The 22,486-nt window shown below is 34.0% G+C and overlaps 2 protein-coding genes across 3 annotated transcripts; one reads left to right on the forward strand and one right to left on the reverse strand.

The window, feature by feature from the left end:
- Positions 1–4,628: 4,628 nt before the first annotated feature.
- Positions 4,629–12,575, reverse strand: LOC117110291 (junction-mediating and -regulatory protein-like). The gene is made up of 8 exons (XM_033252946.1): positions 11,127–12,575; positions 10,363–10,535; positions 9,111–9,276; positions 8,447–8,619; positions 7,870–7,956; positions 7,241–7,342; positions 6,052–6,496; positions 4,629–5,534 (listed from the first exon to the last, which is right to left on the reverse strand). Exons 1-8 carry the CDS (start codon positions 12,040–12,042, stop codon positions 5,338–5,340), a joined length of 2,259 nt encoding a protein of 752 aa, XP_033108837.1. The 5' UTR covers positions 12,043–12,575; the 3' UTR covers positions 4,629–5,337.
- Positions 12,576–12,747: 172 nt separating this feature from the next.
- Positions 12,748–21,902, forward strand: LOC117110315 (kxDL motif-containing protein 1-like). 2 transcript variants are annotated; one of them, XM_033252978.1, is made up of 5 exons: positions 12,748–12,814; positions 18,349–18,529; positions 19,049–19,201; positions 20,758–20,804; positions 20,934–21,902. In XM_033252978.1, the coding sequence occupies exons 2-5, from the start codon at positions 18,432–18,434 to the stop codon at positions 21,110–21,112; spliced, it is 477 nt and encodes a 158-aa protein (XP_033108869.1). In that variant the 5' UTR covers positions 12,748–12,814; positions 18,349–18,431; the 3' UTR covers positions 21,113–21,902. The 2 variants fall into 2 exon arrangements, with proteins under 2 accessions (XP_033108869.1, XP_033108870.1); XM_033252979.1 differs by lacking the exon at positions 12,748–12,814 and adding an exon at positions 18,055–18,076.
- The last annotated feature ends 584 nt before the right edge of the window (positions 21,903–22,486 follow it).

The raw sequence follows: 22,486 nt of genomic DNA on the forward strand, positions 1-22,486 counted from the left end.
AGTTCAATTTTGAAGGAGCGAGTTCAGATTCATTCCGATTTCAATACTGTTTAAAACACTTCTTGGTTCAGTTACTGGCTATTTTTGCTTTAATTCACATTTGAATAACTATCAATTGGAGATAGTTTTGGAATGCAATATATTTTGTTTTAAAACCTTCAATTTCAATAAGGTACTGAATTACTTAATAATCTAACATATATTTTCAGAGTTTGTCCAGATTTTGTATAATTGATTTTGGTCAAGGGTAAAACAACAATGATAGATGACACGTTTTAGCAGTACATTTTGTTAAAAAAAAAATTCAGACATCATCCAAGAAAAAAAACAAAAACCTGAAACTTTGTGGTGTTGGTTTAAATGCCCATTCTAAAGTATATTGGAGACTAAATTGTTTATTATCTTTCAGCCTCATCTATTAAAGATGTAGTTTAATTTTTGAACTATTTTTAAAAATGTAGTTGGATTGTTGTCATCAATTATTCCTGTACTATTATATGGTCAGAGTGCAGCATTGCTACTTTAATCGTTTATAGATCATGATGTCCAGCAAGGAGCCACCTTAAGAATCTATTTTTGCTATATTTCACATTTGATTAACTATAATTTGAGATATTTTTGGGGTTTAAAAATAAAAACAAGTTATAAGAGAAATATATACTGGTAATATACAATATTGTCATCTTGAGGGAGATTTAGCAGAACAGATTCAATTGGTAAATTTTGACAGATGTGTGTTGTTTGAATTGAGCATTTGTAGTATAAATGAGATAATTTCAAGTTTGTGTGAGTGTTAAGTCTAAACAGAAAAGTTGAGGCAACCAGATTCATTTGCTGCAACTTAAAAATCGTTTGAATTGAGCGTTTATTTAAAAGTTGGTAGAGCGTTGGTGAGCTTCAGTTTAGTTCGGTGCGATTGTTTTCACATCTCTATCTTTTGCATTATGTATCCTGAATATGTTTACAATGAATTTGCATGCCAGTGTATCTGTTGAAAACAACTAGAAGAGATACACAACTCTGGAATCTGCTGTTTCTTAGACCTGTTCGCTGTTGTTGCAATCCACTTAATAATCAAACACTTCACATTGATACTGTATCACAATTATAAGGATCTCAATCATTTTGTCTTGAGTTCTTAGTGTCACAAGTCTTGCCTTAAAATCCTGCAATCAAACTAGGTTTACAATGATGGAACATCTGAAGTGGTTGAAATTGAGTTTTGGTATTTAACATTTGAATACAGTATCTGGTTTTCCATCATCAATGCAGAATTTGGGTTCGAAGTGTGCAGATTTATCTAATCTTTTTTCTAGTTCTCATTACAACTGAGGATATTTGTAAAGGTAAGTAGCATATGGTAAATTAAATATTGCATTTAATTTACAAATTAAAAAAAGCAAATGGATACTGTAGATTAGATGACAAAATGAAAAAAAAAAATCTAAAGTTGATTGTAAATTATGTATTTTTGGAAAAAAATCTCATTGAATATTAGTAGTCTATATTTTTAATGATAAAGATGATAAATGATATTGTCTTGATAGAATAAAATAATATCTTTATATTTGACTGCTAAGGTACACTAAGAATAGCAACTGAATACACATTTCATGCTGAAATTACATTACTGCCATTTTGTTTTTAGTCGAATTCAAAAAATGTTCTATGGATAATATATCAATTACCAAATTAAAATATTATATTTCATAATGTAAATATTTTATACTGTATAAATATTTTAAGCAAAGTTGTCTATACTGTAGAAATGTGGATACAGTGTGAAGCAAATAAAATCAACAACATTTATATATATTTTTTTCCACTTGAATCAATGATTTTAAAATAAATTGTATTTTCTGTTTTATTCCTTGTCCAGACTCATTTTTCTTTGTCAGAACATGTGACATGCCTGAATATGGTCATTAAAGGACATTGTCCAAATTTGATAGTCTGGACTAAAAAACATTATATGGTATTGCATCAGACACACCCTGGTGCCACCAATGGAAAGAATCCTTTCAAATAACAGAGAAGCCACTTTTTGGGTTTGAAAAGCTACAGTATGTCTTATGTTCTTTCCTGTTCTATGCAAATGATGGCCTTGCAAAATTAGCATATACTGTATAACAATCCAGTGAATAAATATTTAATATTAATATTATTATTATCAAAAATAAAAACTGTAAAAAATTAATCTGAATTTCATATCAATACAGTACAGTAAATGATATGGAAATTGGCATAAAAAGCTGAGTTACTGTTACTGTTATAGTAGCCACCTTCTTTATGATCTGTTGACAATATTGCTGCTGGTGTTTTGGAGCCAAGATTTACCATTATGCTGCAAAAGTGTATTTTAATTTTATTTTTTAGGTTTTAGATTAATATTATTAGCCACCACTGTCGAGATATACAATTTCAATTTACAGTTGAACTTGCCTAAGTTGAATCCAAAATGGCATTGAAAAATTGTTTTAATTGGATAAAATTCAACTTACAAGATGGTTAATTAAGTAAAAACACAACAATTTGGCATGAAATAAGATCGACTTAGAAATTATTTGAGTTATAGGCAAGTTTAACTGTATTCGAAAAAACCTCCAAAACAGAGAGATAAAATAATAACATTGACATCAAACAATATCCTAACAAGATAAATAATCAACAAAATAATTACAGTAGATGATACTATGGATATATACCAAATACAAATAATTTTATGATTTTATTACATCCACCCCAGAGTGTACAGCTCTTATTCAAGATTCAGGATTCAAGAAATTTTATTTGTCTTCATAATACATACAAAGAAATTTTGGCTGTACAGCATTTCAAAAATTACAATAATTAAAAAGAAACGTATATGAACACACAGTAACAATAAAAAATACAACAAGGCAACATACCAAAAAACTGGTCTAAAACAATAAATTTTTAAAAATTAAAAAAATTTTAAAATTGATTAAAAAGTAAAACTTCGATTTATCTTTTAACACCGACATTAAAAATATGGATGGAATTTGGCACAAATGAGTTTCTGTAGCGACAACGCAGTGTACGAGGAGGGCAAAGTCTTATACCTGATCTATTAAAACTATAGCAACTGTGAAGCGGGTGTGTAGGGTCATTCATAATTTTGTTTATCTTAAGAGCAACACGTTTTTCATATATTTCAGACAATGGTGTAATGTTGCATTTAATAATATGCTGTGCTATTTTTCTTGCTCTATCAATCTTTTTCTTTTCATCAATGGTTAGATCATCTGCTACAAAATGCAAATACTGTATAGGAATTATAGTACAGTACATACAGTGTTTAAATACAAAATACAGAACCCCCCAATTAAGGGGGACACCTTTAGGACCTTAATAGGAGTTTTAGCACATAGTCAGATTCTTTATAATTTTATTTATTTCTTCTTTACCGTGGGTGGCAGGGCCCAGCAAACAATCAATATAGGCTATAGAAACTTAAAATTTAAGGTTATTTTCATAATAATAAAATTTGTTATAACAATAATAATACCAATAATATAATTAGTGCTTGAATTTGGAATCATTGGACCTCTGCCCAAAGGAGTAAAGACACGAATGTATGGGGGGACTCTGCCGTTCAAGCTATTTACAACCACTTTTTGGCTATGAATATCCCTTCTCTCTGCCAAGAATTTCCAGTTGAGTGTGTAGGTCTGCACATAGAATTGGGCGATCTGCGCGGTTTTGAGGATTTGCATTTAAGTAACATTTATTTGCATTGCCCCAACCACCTCTTCATAATCAAATTTGCTTAAGTCCCCCCACCAGGTCAAGCCCCTCACCGGACAGAGCTCGTCAGGCAGTCAGACCATAAAACATAAAAAAATAGGCCCACACCAAGCCAACACGTCTGTCACAGTCCGAGAGTGCCATTTTCGGCGATCTAGAGGTTGATATTCTTAAAAAAAAACCTCATTTGGGAGAGGGAACCCCCTATCAACCCCTTCCCCAGCTCGAGCCTACAAGCTCAAGTCCCCTTTTCGGCAACTTAGCCCCCTACCCCAGAAAATATACCATAAGAGCCGCCACTGAATGTTGCAACATACCAGTAATATGAAGAAAAACGTACGTAATATGAAGAAAGGGGCTGAGGTGGTACAGATCCTCTGTCTGTGAAATTACATCCATGGGCCCCTCTACTTTTAATTTCTGGATTTGCCACTGTTTATGTTGCAACGTACAGTACTCTGAATAACTGATACTGATATGAATGGGGGAAAATCTGGCCGTGTCATCAGCATAGTTGACCTAAGAACGACCTACAATATAAATTAAACAACATTGTAACAATAATTTGCAATGCAAATACAGTAGAACCCCTATTAAGGGGAAAACTTGGGAACCAAAAAAGCTGTCCCCTTATTAAGAGTGTCCCCTGAACAGGGGTACCCCTATTCTGGGTACACTAACCAAAAATGTGAAACTGTCCACATAATACTACAGTAATAGGGGATCTCCTGGCACAAAGTCATCAATGAGGGCAAACTGTACTGTATATTCTTTATAATTTTATTTTAGTTGACCTGTGAACGAGTAACAATATAAATTAAATATAAACAATAATTTGCAATGCAAATGTAATACATGAGTATGATGCTATCAGAATAAATGTAATTAAAACTACAAAGTTGTACATTGGTGTGCTAATAAATGACAGATACAGCAAAATCCAGGGTATGGATTTAAAATCCTAAAAGTAGTGTACACAATTAAAAAAAAAATCCCATGTTTAAAAGTCAAAATCTTGTACTGTAATTATAAAAGTATGCAGAAAAAAAAATCCTACATGTAGGATGAAATCAAAATAAACGTAATTAAAACAACAAAAGTTTTATATGGTTTAGGTTCCAGTGCTATGACAGATACAGCAGAATGAATATAAAAGTGTAATGACTTGAAAATCAGGGTTACGATATGGATTTGAATCCTATATGAAACTATATGAAAGTACATAAGAAAAACTGAAAAAAGTGTCCCCATCCCTTTAATGCGAGTGCCACCTTAATAGGGGTTGGCTATAGTGTATAGACATATTTCCCCCATTTCATGGAAAAGTGTCCCTGAATACTACTACTGTACTCTGCACCAACATACATGAACCTGACATAAACTTGGGACCCCCAGTAATGGCGGCACAAATAAAGAGCGCCCTTTTCTGATTTGACTTGTCTATAGATCGTGTATAGCAATCCGCCCCACATCTTGGTTTAAAATCCCATTGGGAGAATTAATTTTTTTTATTAAAGATAATTGTTGGTGTTTCATCAGTGAAAATTCTTGTAATGTGCATCCTCGCATTCACCATTCTGTAGACTCCTCAAATTCATCATTTGATTCACCATCTTGTGGATTCATGTTCTCATGTATCTTGCCTAATCTATCCCTGAGGAAGTCTGCTGAGTCATGGGTCAATGAAGTCACATCTTCGTCATTGTCTTCGTGTTTACGAAGTTTGAAACCATTCCTGAAAAGCTCTGTCATTTCACTTACAACATCTGTAAATATACAATTCCGTCAATGATGGTTATGATAAAAGTATAAAATATAAATTATCTACTTGTTTGTGCAGTTTTATCCTTGTGCTATTAAAGTGGCTACCAGGTGCATCTACCATGTCAACCACACAGGAATTTGGTCAGCCTACCCTAGGCCCAAACCAACATTTCTGTGACACTATGTGGTAATAGTGGACGAAGCCTCCCCCCACCCCCTCAAGCTCCAATTCTTGCATGTAAATGATGAATTCCTTCATAATTGTGATTTTTTTTTTATCAGAGGGGGGTTAACTCAATAGTTGCGGGGCTGCACTTGCCATTATAACAAGCAATATATCCAAGTTTATTATGTAAAACAGCAAATTAACATTTTCAGGGAGAGGTAATTACCTGACCCCACATGCATCGCTACTCAAAATCAAGAACATCATTAAACAGCTAATACAATAAGATCACATAAGTTACATATTTTATGCTGGATTCAAATCATCAAGAAAGAATTAGTAGTATAACTCACCGACAGGTTTGCCTTCTTGCTTCAATGGCTTATCTGGCAGTTTCCGTAAGTTGGCTTTCCCGAGTCGTTCTCTAGCTGCAACAATGTTTTTTGCATCAAACGGCAACCCACTAGCAGGAGTTTCCTCTGGTTTTTTGCTTACTGTTTTAGTTGGCCTACTGTTGGCTAATTTTGATTGAGAACCTAGCCCTGGTGGTGGTGGTGGGGGTAAACCTGGTACAGGGGGAGGTGGAGGTGGTGGTGGTAAGCCTGGAGGAGGAGGTGGTGGTGGTAAACCTGGCGGAGGTCCTGGTCCTGCTTTATGCGGCATCGATTCCACAGGAGGTGGTGGAGGGAGTCCAGATGGTGGACCTGATACAGGATCATTTTGGTCTCCTTGGCCATCATCTACTTGCTTCTTTGTACCTTTGTTACGTGCTTTTATGAGTCTTGGAGATGGATATTTCTATTTTAAAAAATTATGTTAAGAGCAGTTATTGTAAATTCAGAATGTAATCAGTTGTGAATCAAAGGGGATGGGTTGCATGTTTTTCTTATAAATCAACCCAACTATTCTCTCTATTTCAGGATCCAAGTAATATAATGCATGGATTAAAATATTCATATAATATTATACAAAAAATGTAAGACAGGATTTTACAGACTAATAAGCAGCTTCAACTGAATATATTCTTAATCTGTTATCGAGTTGACACAGACTAATGGTGAAAAACTTTAGAAGCTTCAGTTTCTCTAGGTGCTATGGATTGTTTTTTTTTTTTTTAAGAATCCGGATTTATATGGGGCCTATCACAAACCGAAGTATATACAAAGCGTCGTTATTTCCCTGATCACTGCATACTAGGTTGGCAAACCAGCACATTTTTGTGCAACTTTCTCTGCTAACTGGGGAGTATCCCACGTCATGCTCCTATATACGCACAACCTAATACGCTCATTGCCACACCGTCCTACCAGCTACCCATTTATACTCCTGGGTGAAGATAGGCAAATGCAAGTAAAGTGCCTTGCCCAAGGACAGAAGCAATGCGACGGCCGCAGTCTCGAACTACTGATCTCACGATCAGAAGTCTGAAACATTTCAGAACCCCTGCTCAATAACTTTTCCATCTAAATACTACATCCTAACACCATCAATGTAATCATATCAGTTTGAAGGATAAACCAGTTCTAATTTGCATATACTCACCATTTTTAATTTGTATTCTTTAAGACGTTGTAAGGTCTTCTGCCTTTCTGCATCAATGAAATCTTTCTTCTCTTTAGTTTCAACTTCTCTTTTCTCCATTTTCTGTAAATTTTACAAGATATAATAATAGGCCTAATATTTTGTTTTTGTATACTGCCATAAACTATCACCTACTGTTGCTGCTTTAAAACCTGGTTTCAGAGGAAAAAAAAATTGATATGTTGTAGAACTGATTTTTTCTAAGACACAAAAAGAATATTTGACGAAAAACTTGGGAACAGTTGATGACATACAGATTTTTGAATATTTAAAAACTTGGGGGAAACGGTAGAAAAAAAAAAGGGTGGTTACGCCCCTTTTCCCTCCAGTTTTTAAATGTTCAAAAATCTGTATCTCATGAAACTTTCCTGAGTTTTTCATCAAATATGCATTTTGTGTCTTAGAAAAATCAGTTGTACAACATATCAAAATTTGTTTTTCCTCTGGAGTCTGGCTGTAATCTTAGTATATTTTATTTGATAGAAAACCTCAGCATCTTACATTAAATGGATATGTGCACTGTATAAAACTACACTATAATTATTATTATTATTATTATTATTAGAAAGGCCTACGATCCTAACACCTACCACAGTAATTTTCCTATGGTCTTCCTCTTTCTGTTCTTGAACTACCTTCTCCTTCAACTTGTTTTCAAAAGTGCTAATAAAAATTTGCTGTGAATCATATAAAAAGTTCTTTATTAATTTGCTCATAAATATAATAAAGTTCCATAGGTGTAATGAAGGAATGCTTTAAAAGAGCAACCAGGATTTTTTCCAACAAGTAAACACAGCTCCACTACAGGGGCGGATCCAAAAAATGTATGAAAGTGGGGGAAAGGGGCGATCAAGAGACAACATTACTGTAGGGGGTCCAGGAAGATTTTCTTTTGTAGACGCTCAGAAATATTCTCTGAGGTGTTCTGGGTGATCAATAATATCTTTTTCTTTCTCTTTTCCCCCTTTATTTTTAAGCTTTCCAAAAGGGGTGGGGGAAGGGGTGGGGATGCCTAAATCCACCCCTGTACTACAATAAAAACTCATTGAGATTTAGTTCATGAAGCACAGCAGCTGAGCCCTATCAGGTGGAATGGTTGATACTAAACAGGTTTACCAGAAGTAAAACAAGAAGTAAATAAACTAAATAAATATAGGCTCATCCTACCTTATTGTTTCTAATATTTGCTTTCTTTTTTCTGATACGACTCATTTTGGCTGCTACTTTTCTAAGTTTTGGAGTCATCGTACTTGTTGGTTTTTCGTTTTCATCATCCTCATCAAGTCCAATTAAACTCTCATATGCATCATGGAATTCATTTTCCTCCATCTCTTTCTCTTCTGGTGGGATAAAAGTTGCAAAGAGATAAAACCCAGTCATAAAAATATATTTTTCTAATTAATTCTTTGACAAATCCAGAAAATATTTAAACAATAAAAAAGAAATATTATAGAGGCATCCATGATTCAGTGCACACAAAGTGGATACCACCAGGAAAAAGGCAGGTAGCAACTATTTATAGATAATAAGAGTGTATTTGAATGATAAAAATAATGATAAGGACGACAACAATGATGATGACATGGCAGATCTAAGGGGTGGCAAAAAGACCGCTCTCCCCTGACTACAACAAAAATACATCTCTAACCAAGCATGAATTTGTTGAGATAAAAGGTCAAAATGGCTAAAAACTCCAGAGTTTCCAATGACCCACATCAGGAAAGAAAAAATCCTAACCCTCCTCCTCAGGCCACAGGTTCGCAATTGTTCATTTACGTGCCAAGCAGATGCATCCTAGATTTGCCCTAAGATGATGAACACAACTGTTTACCTTCTATGTCCTTCTTTATGGCTGCTTCCTCAAATTTGAGCTCATTTTCTTGTTCTTGTAAAATTGCAAGTTCTGTATCAAACACCTTCAACTGTAGTTGATGATGTTTATCCTCTAACTCCTCTACTTGCCGCCTCATTCCAGCTCCCTCCTTAACCATTGCAATCTAATGATGTTAATAATAATACCTTTATTATTATATAACAGTAATATTAAATATTTGAAATGTTTGGGATTAAATAAACAAATGGATCAAACATTCTATCAAATAATCAATAACTGTCATTAAGGCTCCGGAGGAAAAAAATTTTTTGATATGTTGTAGAACTGATTTTTCTAAGACAGAAAAAAGTTATTTGACGAAAAACTGGGGAACGGTGAATGAGATACAGATTTTTTAATATTTAAAAACTGGGGGAATAAGTGTAAAAATAGGCAATTACGCCCCCTTTTCCCCCAGTTTTTAAATATCAAAACAGAATTTGGCGAATTATTCTTACCCGGAATTCGCCAAAAAACTAATGAAATAAAGTCATATTTGTGTTCACATCGATAAGGACTACTGGACAAGTGGTGTTTTTTTCTGATGCACTTTACGTTCTAGAAGCTCTAAATGATGCAAAAAACAAGGAACTCAATCCTCTGTCAACCGCTTTCAACAATCGAAATGCTGTAATAAACCAAGTTGTAATACAATGGATACCGGCACACTGCGGCATTAGAGAAAATAATGAAACCAGATGCACTGGCAAAAAAAAGGATCACAAAAAAGACAATTCACCAACAAGGTATCTTATAAAGAAGCAAAAGCAATCATCAAGTCTTGTCACAAGCAGAAATGGAATTACCAACCAATGACTTATAACAGCTACCAGGATAGGAAGCTGGCTGGTTTAAGCCGTCAAACTTGAATTAGCCTTATGTGTGGTATTCTTATGCTAATGAGGCATATATATATATTAATAATTAATCAATCTACCAAATCATAAATCAATCTATCACACACAATCTATTACTCACAGGTCAGAGAACCAATCTCTGTTTCTTGGAGTTATGAGTACTTACTCTGATGTCTGATAGAGGTCGAAACAATTTGAGTAAGCAGACCATTTCTAAAGCTTTGTCTATATATGTGCATACAACATTTTTTTTGTCACATAAAATTTGATTTTTGTAGCCAAAGCTTTAAAGAACATTTACAAGAAATGTTCATCTATACAACTTTAAAAAATATTTTTTGTGATGCTACTACCTCTTGCTGTATTTTTTCCTGTGAGTATCTGTACTTCTGTTTCTTGGCCTCTAGCTGTTGTTTCCTCTCTTGTGACAAAGTCTGCTTCAAATCATGCAGCCGAGGCTGCCCATACAACTCCCAAGTATTTCTGCCAAAGTTTGGTTGGTCTTCTATCATGTCCTGTACTCTTCCTGTAAAAAGATAAATAAAAACGATGGGAATAATTCAATTTCAATAACATATTTTTAAATTAAAAGCAAAATAAATATTTGAATTATCGAAAGGTCCACTGATTAATCTCAGATAATAAAGTATAAAATACTTACTCCAACCAAGTATTAAAATGTACACCTCCATCATGTTTGGATTCAGTTGTTTGAAATAAATTATGTTATCATCAAGAATGATTCCTGATGATGACATATCTAATGTTTAAATCCCAACCAGATGGCATGTTTTCAGTTACTTGGAGTATGTATTATACTTTCTTATTTGAATTACATAATTAATATTTAAATACTGTATGATTAACACACATTAAAATGTACACATAAATAATAATAATATTTATAAACATTAAAGCATTACATTTAAATTATTATTCTCTATTCTGTTATCTGATGCTGGAGTTGTTTTAATGAGTTTTTTATTTTTTATTTTTTTTCCCTCTCAAATATCTGTGCAGCTATATTATACCTGTAGTTTTATTGTTTAACATGGAGAATATAAATAATAACATTCATTTGAAACTAACCAAACTTGGAATCTCAACACTGTATTACCTTTACTTATATCAACACATTTTGTGAAATACTGCACTTGCAAATCATGTATGGTCTCAATCGCAGTTTGGAATTGTTCCAGCCATGAATCATACTCTTCTCCCAGTTTCTTTCGTTTCTCCGCACTACGATATTCATCCTGAAGGCTTTCCTTAATTTCAAATTGCTTACTATACGCTAATTCACGCAAATCTAGGAATGGCTGAATTTTCAAATTATATAACTCTGCTAAACTTTGGTATAATTTAAAAACAACATCATCCTCTTTTTCGTAAAATTCCTTCATCTTCATCATGTTGTTGGCTTCCTCTGATTTTTTCTTTTTTAAGTGTTCATACTCGTCTTGTATTCGTTGAACGTCGTTTTCGTACTCTCTCTGTTTCAGTTCGCCCATATCCTCCAAGTATTTTTCTATGCATGCATCAACTTCAAACAGCGTATCAATGAGAAATTGTTGGTCGCAGACATCTGCAGCAATGTCTAGATAGACTCGCACAGATTTTTCCACTTCATCTGGTATGATTTCATTCTGAAAGAAGAAACTCCAGACGCCCCTTGTTTCGTACGGTAGACTTGGGGGGTATTCCCCTATACGGGGGCTGAGCAGGCACAATTGTTCATGTGCATATCTCACATCTTGGAAGCTAAATAAACCCGTCCAACTTGTTCCATTAATTTCATGTTGTCCATTTTTCTCATTTCCATTTTTGGGACTGGGTGGAGTTTTCTTCAATGAGGTATTAAACCGCTTCTGAACAAACCGAACTTTTTCACGACGACATGTTATTGCTAGTTTGTGGTGATGTTCATTCCATGCGACATCGAACTTCAGCTTAGCCCGGGGCCTGTTTGCATCAAATGCGTTTGTTTTAACAACCTCCCAATCTTCGTGGCTATTCATTCTTTTCAGTGACATTACTGTAATTTTTTTTTTTACAATTTCATGACTTTGTTAAAAAATTTATGCAAACACACACATTGTATGTTATTAAACATTTATCATATTCATACATAGTTTGTCTCTCAACCTGTTTATAATGAAGACAGTTGATAGGCCTACATAATACATAATTCCATTGCTAGGCCAGCCGTTTTTTGATTTGTTGCAAAGGCACCAGGTCTGAATGAATGATTTCTGAAGTACAGAGTTGGAAAAGCCTAGGCCTAGCTAGGCCTATGTACCCTGTCCTGTTCTTAGTATTACTCCTCCTGCCGTTGGAATGGAGGTGGTCAACATCCAAAACAGCCTCTTCCTCTAGCATATAGGCCTAGGATTAAACAATTTCTATATTTATAAAATAGTGGAAATTTCGTGTGGTTATTTATACACACTTAATTCACTTGTGTACTCTTCTTATCACCACCTATGCTCCCGCAGTTGCAAACGAACACCACTTTTATGATCTTGTTTACTTTTTTTACCACTTACGTCATGTTATGTCATTAGGGTCAAAATTATAATCAAAACACTTTCTCATATTTCACCCACCTAGGCTTATCCCTTAAAAAAAATAACAACATTTATAATCTAAGCAAATTATTGAGTAAAATATTTATTAATTTGTTTAGGCTAGACATAGGTCTAGCTGTATATTTTTGACTATGAAATTTACCTGTGAATTTTGATACAAGAGGTCAGCTTTCAACAAAGTTGACCTTTCCGTCGTAGGTTGTCGATCGTTAGAAAGGTAATATTTTAATGAAATTTATGGAAATGCCTGGTAATATCTTATGGTTTTTGGTGGATATTCTTTAAATTTAGCGCCTATCCATCATATTTCAATAAATGCATTCACATTCATTCTTACTAATAAAGTGAGTGAGGCCTAGCCGTAGCTTAGCCTCTCCTCTCTCTAGGCCTAGGCCTTGTATGTAGTAGTAGGTAGGCCTAGGCTAGCTAGCAATCTGCCTAGGCGTAGGCCTAGGGCTTAACCTAGGCTAGCCTAATATAAGCCTAGCTAGCTAGCTATCTAACCTATGGGGCCTAGCTTGGTCTTAGCCTAGGCTAAGGAAATACATAAGGTAGGTATGTGACAAAAAATTCAAATGCAAGGAATTCCTTTGCAGCCAGTACCTTTAGCCTTTTAGGCATTTGAAAGAGCATTTGTAGCATTACTTTTACATTGAATTGATAGTGATACCAAAATCATTGTCCTCCGTCAAATATCAACAGTGTTACAGAATTTGAGAAATTATTAATTATGCCTAATAGTAATTTTGGTCCTTCAAAACCAATATAAACAACTAGATTTGAACTCGTCACTGAGGACGAGTTAGGACCTAGGTGATCCGCCGCACTTTGACCCTCATTAAGATCACGCGGTGCTGATTGAAAAGTGTCATAATATGCTAAAATATGCTGTAATTAGTTTTTTTTTAAAAGAATAATTTTGAGCATTTTAAAAGATTTCCGCATGTGTACACATACGTCTTGACACCCGTGAGCACGGTAATAGCACAAAGAGTGACTCCTGATATGAATAATGTGTCAGGAACACAAAGTATGTAACAAAACGTGATTTCCAGCTTTAATATGTGCTGTGTGCGTGGAAATGTACGTACGGCGGGTAAATTATGGAAAGTTTTGAAATACTGAAAATGACCCGAAACGTTCTTTAATCTATCTGAATAGTAATATGGAGAATTTTCAAATTTTAACAGACACGCACGTCACCATGTGTGTGTGTACAGTAATAGCACACAAAATTAAACATTGTCAAGTGTATTTAGAACCGCCTGTTAGTTGGTAATGCCACACGAACTTTCCCTTCACATAACCTATATATATTAGTCTGATAGCGTCGAAATACAGTCTGCCGCCCTCACTCTGTTCTATTGTTTTACATCTTTTAAGAATGAGAGATAAAAGGGCTAAAAAAATTCATTCTAAAGTCACTTTCTTTGAATTCAGATGCCAATATGATGACGTCACAATGTCCGATCAGCCATTATGATCTATAAAATCATATTTACAACTTATGTGCTTTCAGAATATGCAATAAAAATTGGGGGTCACCTTTCAACCTAAAGATTTTAGCATAATTTCACTGTATAGGGGCACAAATGCGCGCAAAGATACCTATGTTTGATGCGCACATACGGTATTGCTATTGGCCAAAAGATGACCAAAAAGAATGGAAGTTTGTGAAAACAATGTCAGGAACCCAAACTATGTGAAAAAACATAGTGTCTAGCTTCCGTATGAGCTGTGCGCGTAAAAATGCGCGCGCGTAGTGGAAAATTAAAAAAAAATTTGAAATGCTCAAAATGGCCTGAAACGTGCTCTAATTTAGTTAAAAAGTGATTTCGAGCATTTTGAAATTTTGACGCACACGTGCGCGCGCATTATGAAGCGCACGCGTAAAATTAGGGTACAGTACATTCAACATTAACCAAAAGTTAATGCTCACTTAATACAATTTCGAAATGGCAATTGGTTAGGCTGATATGATCGATAATGTAAAAACGCAAAATTACGCGTAGATGACGTCACGCATGACTGAGCGTGTTGAAAAGCTTACCATGTCTATTCCAGACCAAGCCAAATGTTCGCTGACAGGGATTGTGTGTAACTCGTGGCATTTTTTGAGATATCGTGCGAACAGAAAAGGGGAGAAAGAAAGAAGAAGAAAAAAAAGATCCTGACAATAACAAGAGGTGATCCGCTAGTGTAGCGGATCACCAATAATAGAAAAGTATGTGACATTTTTCTTGAAAAATGATCAAAACTGCTTTAACCAGGGTTGCCAGATAGTCGACAGGCTTCACGGCCAAACACACGCCATCTTTTTTTCTATATTGGCCAAAATTCGGCCCTGTTAATCCGATTAGAAGGCAACATGTGGGTTCATTCATTTGAATATTACAAAAATTATACAAAAATCAGCGGTCATTCGTTTGAAATTGAAGAAATTCAAATGATATACACAGAACAATGTTAAAAATAAATAGCCTATGTTCTTTAGTGTTGCTGGCTGGCAATATTAATGTACATTGTAGTCGATCTATAGCAAAAATTTTAAAGGCCTGTTATTGGCAAAAAATGTTAAAAATAAATAGCTCTCTTTAAGTTACATAGTTAGGTAACACAAACTGGCGTTAAAACAAACCTATTAAAACTTTAATAAATACTTTTTATAACTTTCTAAATTCGCCTCTGAATGTTATTGTCGCAGTACTTAAAGCAATAAATCAATGTTGCTATCAGAATTATCTTCTTCATTCTCATATGCAACCAGCTAACTTCAGAGTAACTTCGAAGTCTCTGCAACACTTGCTTGAAATTGGAGGTGTCATCGGACCCGAATGATCGCATCGAGTATTTATATATGACGCTCTACATAAAGAATACTGCAGCACCCAGGGCTATATAATTCAAGTGGGCAATAATTTAAAATTAATGTACAGTATTTAATTTATATTCAAAAGAAATCCAAAAGAGATAGAACCTTGACTAGGATGGAACATATACAAAGACACACATCACAGTACAGTACAATATATGGTACAAACTTGCATTGAACTGTCTTCATAAAGCTTAAACGAGGATAAACTTCATATAAAATATATAAATCTAAACAATTTACATTATAATGTAACTGTTATTTTTAAAATAAACCCTCTTATGTCAAATCGGCTAAAGGGGGAACATAGATTAAGTGTTTCGTGCAAGTACAAACAAAGGTACATGATTGAATCAAATATAGATTTAAGCTAACAAAAACAACATATCCAAAACAAGTCTATGTTATATTAGGCCTATATTGAAAAAAAATGTAAACTTTTCAAAAATTCGGCCAAATATAGTTTGGCCGTGACTTTTCAAACGTTACGGCCAGGCAATTTTTTATACGGCCAGATTTGAGGAATCTGGCTGTCAAAAAGGCCAAATGGCAACCCTGGCTTTAACTTCCTTGTTTTTAGACATATTTTAATAAAATAAGAAGAATTTGAAAGCATGCAACGAGGGCAAAGAAATAAGTGTGAAACTTTTTAAAACAATAGAGGGCTGTGTAGACAGTCGAGTTGCTGGCAGAAAATGATAGCAGTGTCATGGTATCACGCTCTCGGTTGATTGTCACATACCTACATAAGGATAATGTCATAAATACGATTTTTGTTAAATTTACTAAAGTGCATTAGCACCCAATACGGTACAGATAATGAAACACAAAAAACATTGAATAAAAGTAAGCTTTGGAAGCTTTAGAGATTTTAGAGAGGAATGTCGCTCTAGTTAATACAGTACTATTCCCCATTATTATTCTGGTCATTAGAGGCACATCAAGGGGGTGATGAAATGGGTGCTTCCTCACAGCACCTAAAGTAACCTCGAAACAAATGAAATGAGAGATTAAATAGTAATAATAATAGCTGGATTGCCCATTGGCTGGTTTCAGAGGTGGCCACCAGCACCATTTGCAAATACCAAAGCAACATATATATACAAACAGTACGCTAGGGGGGAGGTTGTAGACAAGTTTGTACACTTTTACCTCATAAAAATGTTGATACAAAATAACATGCAATATGTAAGATAATTGTAAAATTATAATGTAACCGTTGATATAATATTCATTTTTAAGCAAACAAGTACATTGCTTTAGTTGAAAATGGAAAAAGGTTTTGCAAAATCAACGTTTTTTTGTATATTTGTAGAGGGGAGGGAGGGGGTACCGAAAAAGATAACTGTTTGTACACTGCTGAAAATGTTGATATATTGTGAATGACACCTTAAAACATTGAATAGTTCCTTTAGAAAGATCAGTGCTGTGCAGGTACACAATTTTAATCACTGCGTAAAGAAGGAGAGAGGGGTGATAGTGTGTGTTATCTCATGTCAAGTACATGGCATATATTATAAGGTAAATTGAGGACCTTGATCCATCCATCATGTATGAATATTCATAGATTAGAAACCTCTTCCAATTAAAATCAGTAGTCAATTACTTAATATATATTCATTAATCGTACCAATAACTTACAGAAGAGTTTGCAGATATATAGTTTTAAAAAAAAACCTTTTTGCTTTGATGGGTAATATGTGTAATATGAAACTACAAAGTTCATTTTTATAATTTCAACACCGTTGCACTGTAAAGAAATGAACATTGTCATATAAATATATATGTTGCAGACTGGAGAGGTAGGCACGTGCAAATATGGAAAAATGTGATATATGCTACTCGCTTCTTGGTGATAAGCCAAAATGGAAGTGCACACGTTGTACTTTGATTATACATAGGAGCTGCATTGTGCGTTGGTTTAATACCTCGCAAACGTGCCCGCAATTTAGACTCCAGATTCCCAATTCTCCGACTCAGTCAGGAGGTAGAGACATGTTGTTTGCAGAATCTGATAGAGGTTGGATTCGAACATATGATTTCTATAATTAGACTGGAATAATGAACCACCAGATCATTTTTTTTTACAAAATTTAACAAAATATATTATAAGTCCTTATATATTGTAACTTATGTTTTTGCCATTGAGTTATGTTTTTGCCATTGAGTTAACACATTTGATATTAACAGAACAGACACTTTTTTTTTTTAGTTGATACTAAGGACAACTTAAAAGTGTAACAAAATTTGTGTACTTTTAAAGCTCCATTTTTGGTAAAATTTCATTTATGGAAAATCTGATTTTGATATGTTAAAAAGATTTATAAGACAAAATTGCTAGTTCAACTAAAATTAGACATTCCTAAACATGAAAAAATGCAAAATATAAGTCAAATTTGATTTTTTTTTGGTGTTCCACACAAACAAAATATTGCCACCGAAATACTCAATCCGTTTTGATATTTTGGGGTTCTTTTCTGAAAATTCAGTAGATTGAGAGATTGCATGAAAATTTGGGAGACTTCTGATTGAATCAGTAAAGTTGGAACGTTTGGTGCTAATAAGAGGAGTCCTATCATTAGTATTGGGCTACCATTAAAGTAGCAAGTAAGGAAACAATATTTGTTAATTATTAAATTCCGAGTGAATGCCAATATATGCCCCATGCCATGAGAATTCACCTACAACACCACCATTATAGTAAATGTCTTGTCTTGCGGCCAGCGTCAAATTAGCAACCTTGCACTTTTTTTACATGATTTGGGAATGCATGTCTGAGACCGATCGTTATTTGAGTGCCACGTTTTTTCTTTCAGTTTGTTTAAATATAAAGAAATTTACTTGACTACATCTTTACTATTTCCTTCTGTTTTTTTCAGATTTGAATTAGATGTAGAATAATATAGAATGTGAAGATAAGCTTAGTGATATCTTGGTTTAACATATTGTAACCAAGTGGAAGATGTCTGAAAATGCTGGTTCAGACGTTTTTGTTGAAAGTCTCAACTCGCTTGTTAATGAGGATGACATGAATGCAGTTTTGAATGCACAGGCCATGATGTACGTTATTACCTTATTGTTTATATGATTTTCCTATGAATGCTGGCTGTACCTTAACTACAGCACTGACACACATAAAAAGGTGTTAATAAGCAGTGGTGTATCTACAGTAGGAGTCTTGAAATTGCGGGGGGAGGGGGCTGATGTGGGCACAAAGGTGAAGTGGGGGTTCGAGGGGTTCTATCTCGCAAATTAAGGTGATTTTTAACTACTTAAGTGTGATTTTTCAGAAGGGGAGGCCGACTGGGTTGGTGGGGGGGGGGGCGAGTATTTTTTGGGGGGACATGCACCCCCGCACACGCCTAGATACACCACTGTTAATGGCCATATGGTTATCATCTATTATATCAAATATAAAAACACCCTAATGTAGCAGAATTAAAAATTCTTTTATTTTGCACATTAAAAATTAGGCACCATACCACCAAGTCATTGATGACTAACCCTTAATTCTTTGTATACAATTTTGTACTTAAGTTGATTCTTAATAGGTAATTTCACAATATAATTTCATTCTAGGTTGGGTCGTTTTGAGAAAACCAATGAAATGCTTGCAAAATTCAATCACCTATCAATGAGCCAATTTGAAAAAGTGTCTACAGAGGTCAAAGGTCATACTGCCATGCTACATGGTATGCGCAAGGATATTGACAGCATATTCAGAAGGATCAGGTAGAAAAATTTTGTACATTTGTGTGGGATCACAATAAATTATCACAGTAGAATGTGGGAATACCACTTTGATAATATTAATGATTTACAAAATAGTTAAACAGTACAGTTGATTTTTTGCCTAACTTACATAATTGGAAAAACTCTTTGATCCTGCCAAAATGTTTTTGGAAAAAAATTGTTAAATATTGCTCAGTTAAATTATGGAACAATCTATCATCAGATATTCAAAGCAATATTCATTCTCTTTCCTTACAATCCTTTAAAATCTCATTTAATTTACCCATGTGTTTTTCTTTTCTGTTTCTTGTATTTATATATTTTATATATATATTAATATACTTATTTTCATTCAAATTTTGTTTTTGTAATTTAATGTAGTTTAAGATCATACCTCTGGTGTACATAGGCTTGTGTATGTTGTACGTAAAAAACCAAGAGTCAAAGTCCCACCAAACGTGATTAATCCAGGTCCTTTTAATTTTAATAAACATACCTTTATAAACAATATTTAAAGATACAAACTGGGATTAGATGAAAGATTTTATTGATGTAAACCAAGCATGGGCTCAATGGAAACAACTGTTTAATCATAGGTCCATGGTTTAATCATGTCTTTGATCAAAATGCACCCTTAAAAAATAAAAAAGGCTCAGTTCCTGAGTTTACAAATATTTGAGATTAACAAAAGACAGAGATTACTATTACTCCAGAGCACATAAAACAAATGATCCTGAAGACTAGGATTAAAGCCAGATCTTTAAGGAACAAAGTTAACATACTAAATCGCAATTTTAAAAGAAAAAACATAACTGATTCAATTAAGCATAATACAGTACTAAAAATCCAAAGAAGCTCTGGGACACTATTCATAAACTTATTCCTAGAAATAATCAAAAGATCAACAAAGTTTGTACTAAAGATGGATACCAAATGATAAAGAAACTGCTAATACTTTCAATAGCCACTTTACTTCTGTTGGAACAAATCTTGCTTCTAACTTCACTGAATACAAGAATAAAGTCTTAGAAAATTATTGTAATGTTTTAGATAGGTTTGAATTTTACTTTATCACAAAAGAGTTTGTTTTCATTGAAATTTGTAAACTTTCTTCCAGTAAAGCTAAAGACCTTGATGGAATTGATTGTAAATTACTCAGAATTGGTGCACCTGTAATTTGTGATTCGCTATCATATATTTTAAATCTGTCTTTGTTAATCTTAATTTTCTGATGAATGGAAATGTGCAAAAGTCACCCCCATTTTTAAGGATGGTGACAAGAGTGACCCAAATAACTATAGGCCCATCTCTGTATTACATATGACATCTAAGGATGCTTGAACGGGCAAAGTTATCATGATTTGATTTGGTTTCTAAGTCGATCAATGCTGCCACCAACTAAAATATTTACAATATTTATGGTTTAATTAATTTAATGAATTAATATTTTAAATAATACCTGATTCTGTCCTGTAGTATATAAAAATAAAATGTAGTATTATATTATAATTTGCATAAAATTAGACTTCCTAATTTTTTCTTTTTTATTTCATCAGGATTCTTAAAACAAAGCTGGCTACAGAATATCCAGAGGCTTTTAAACGTTAGTTCTTTTCTGTTTTTTCCTATGTTCTTTTTCAGCTACAGTATGTGTGTTCTTATAAAGTTAATTTTTTTTTCTTTTCAGTAATAATAGCTTTAAGTTTATTATTATTATTATTTTTTATTTCAGTTGCGATAGAGGACATTGAGCCCCATGAGCCACAAGAACTCACCAATAGAGGGCAGCAGGTACCAGTCACATCTGCCAGCCCTCAACAAGTACTCCTGGACATCGATAACCATAGTAATGATGAAGATGTTAGTCCAAGTCAAGGCAGTGCTTTACACACAGTACCCTCTATTAACTGACACATGATGTGGGAGGGAAAGAGATATTGGTATAGGGAGGGCTATTGGACATGAGAAGCGTATTGGATATGGGAGAGGTATTTGGTGTGGGGAGGTAGTATTGGGTATGGGGAATGGATATGGGTTGGGCTATTGAATATGGGGGGAGGTAAAGGGGATCCCCAATGAACCTAGGATTGGTTGTATTTTATTCATTACCTAAGAATAACTTTCTCGCCTTGCTGATGATTCTTCCAGGTCCCTATGAATTTCGTTTTAAAACATTTTACTTTCCACTTACAGGATGGATGAAATATTTGTTATACATTTATGACCAGTAAATGAAGAAACATTATGATGGTGGGAGTAGATTTGATTATTTGTGAGAAAAAGGCAAAAGTTTACAGGATTTAAATGCTGTTCATAGAGTTACAATATAAAACTTGTATTGGGAAAATCCCCCCAAAAAATGGGTAGGTCGGTAAGAAAACTTATTTTTTTTTCTTTACAAAAAATGTGTTTATGCATAAAAAGTATGGAGTACACAAAATAATACAATTTTTTCGCATTGCATACCATGCACCAAAACAGGCTAGACCTATTTGAACCTTATTAGCTCATGAAAAAAAAAATACTGTTCCTTGTATTCAAAAAACAGAATAGAACAAAACAAAAACTAAAATGCTGACCCTGAATTTCATAAAATTTGGGTCGGTTGGGCATGGCCAATACAATAATTTTTTTAATTTGGCCTTATTGTATTGTATTTGGAAGAGAGTAAACATTGAATAAACAGGAATGGTGAAAGAAAGTGAAAAGTGAAAGTACAGACTGTTACATATGAATTGGTCCAAAATATGAGATCTACAACTCACAATGATGACATTTGAAATGGGGACAGTGTGTGTGTGTGTGGGGGTTGGGGAGGCTAGCTCATTGAGGGGCCACAAATGGGGATAGATATGCCACTGCGTACAAGTTCCTGACAGGCCTGAGCTTGTCATTCTCTAGCATGCTCTTTCTTTATGCATTATTATTACGTAGTTAATATATACCATAACTTACGTTGTGTGCAATAGATAATACTGTAGATAAAATTCTTCTGTATATTTTCTGTAACTAATCAGTTATGATATACTGTCCTTACTGTATGTTTAAGTATATTGAGAGGAAGATTTTATTGTACAGTATTATAATAACAATTGATATGAAATAAAATACAGTATAATATAAAAGATTAACTACCAGTATTACTTTCATTATTTTTAAAATGTTTTCCATGAGTTTTTGGGTAAAAATACATCAACAGACTCAACTCAACTTGAAAATGTTTAAATTGGTTCTTCTTTTTGTCAAGGCCAACAACTAATCCAAAGCCTAAACATTGATAAACAG

The sequence above is a fragment of the Anneissia japonica genome, unplaced genomic scaffold (assembly GCF_011630105.1).
Source record: "Anneissia japonica isolate Jap-2015-1 unplaced genomic scaffold, ASM1163010v1 scaffold673_len1821605_cov196, whole genome shotgun sequence".
Lineage (NCBI taxonomy): Eukaryota > Metazoa > Echinodermata > Crinoidea > Comatulida > Comatulidae > Anneissia > Anneissia japonica.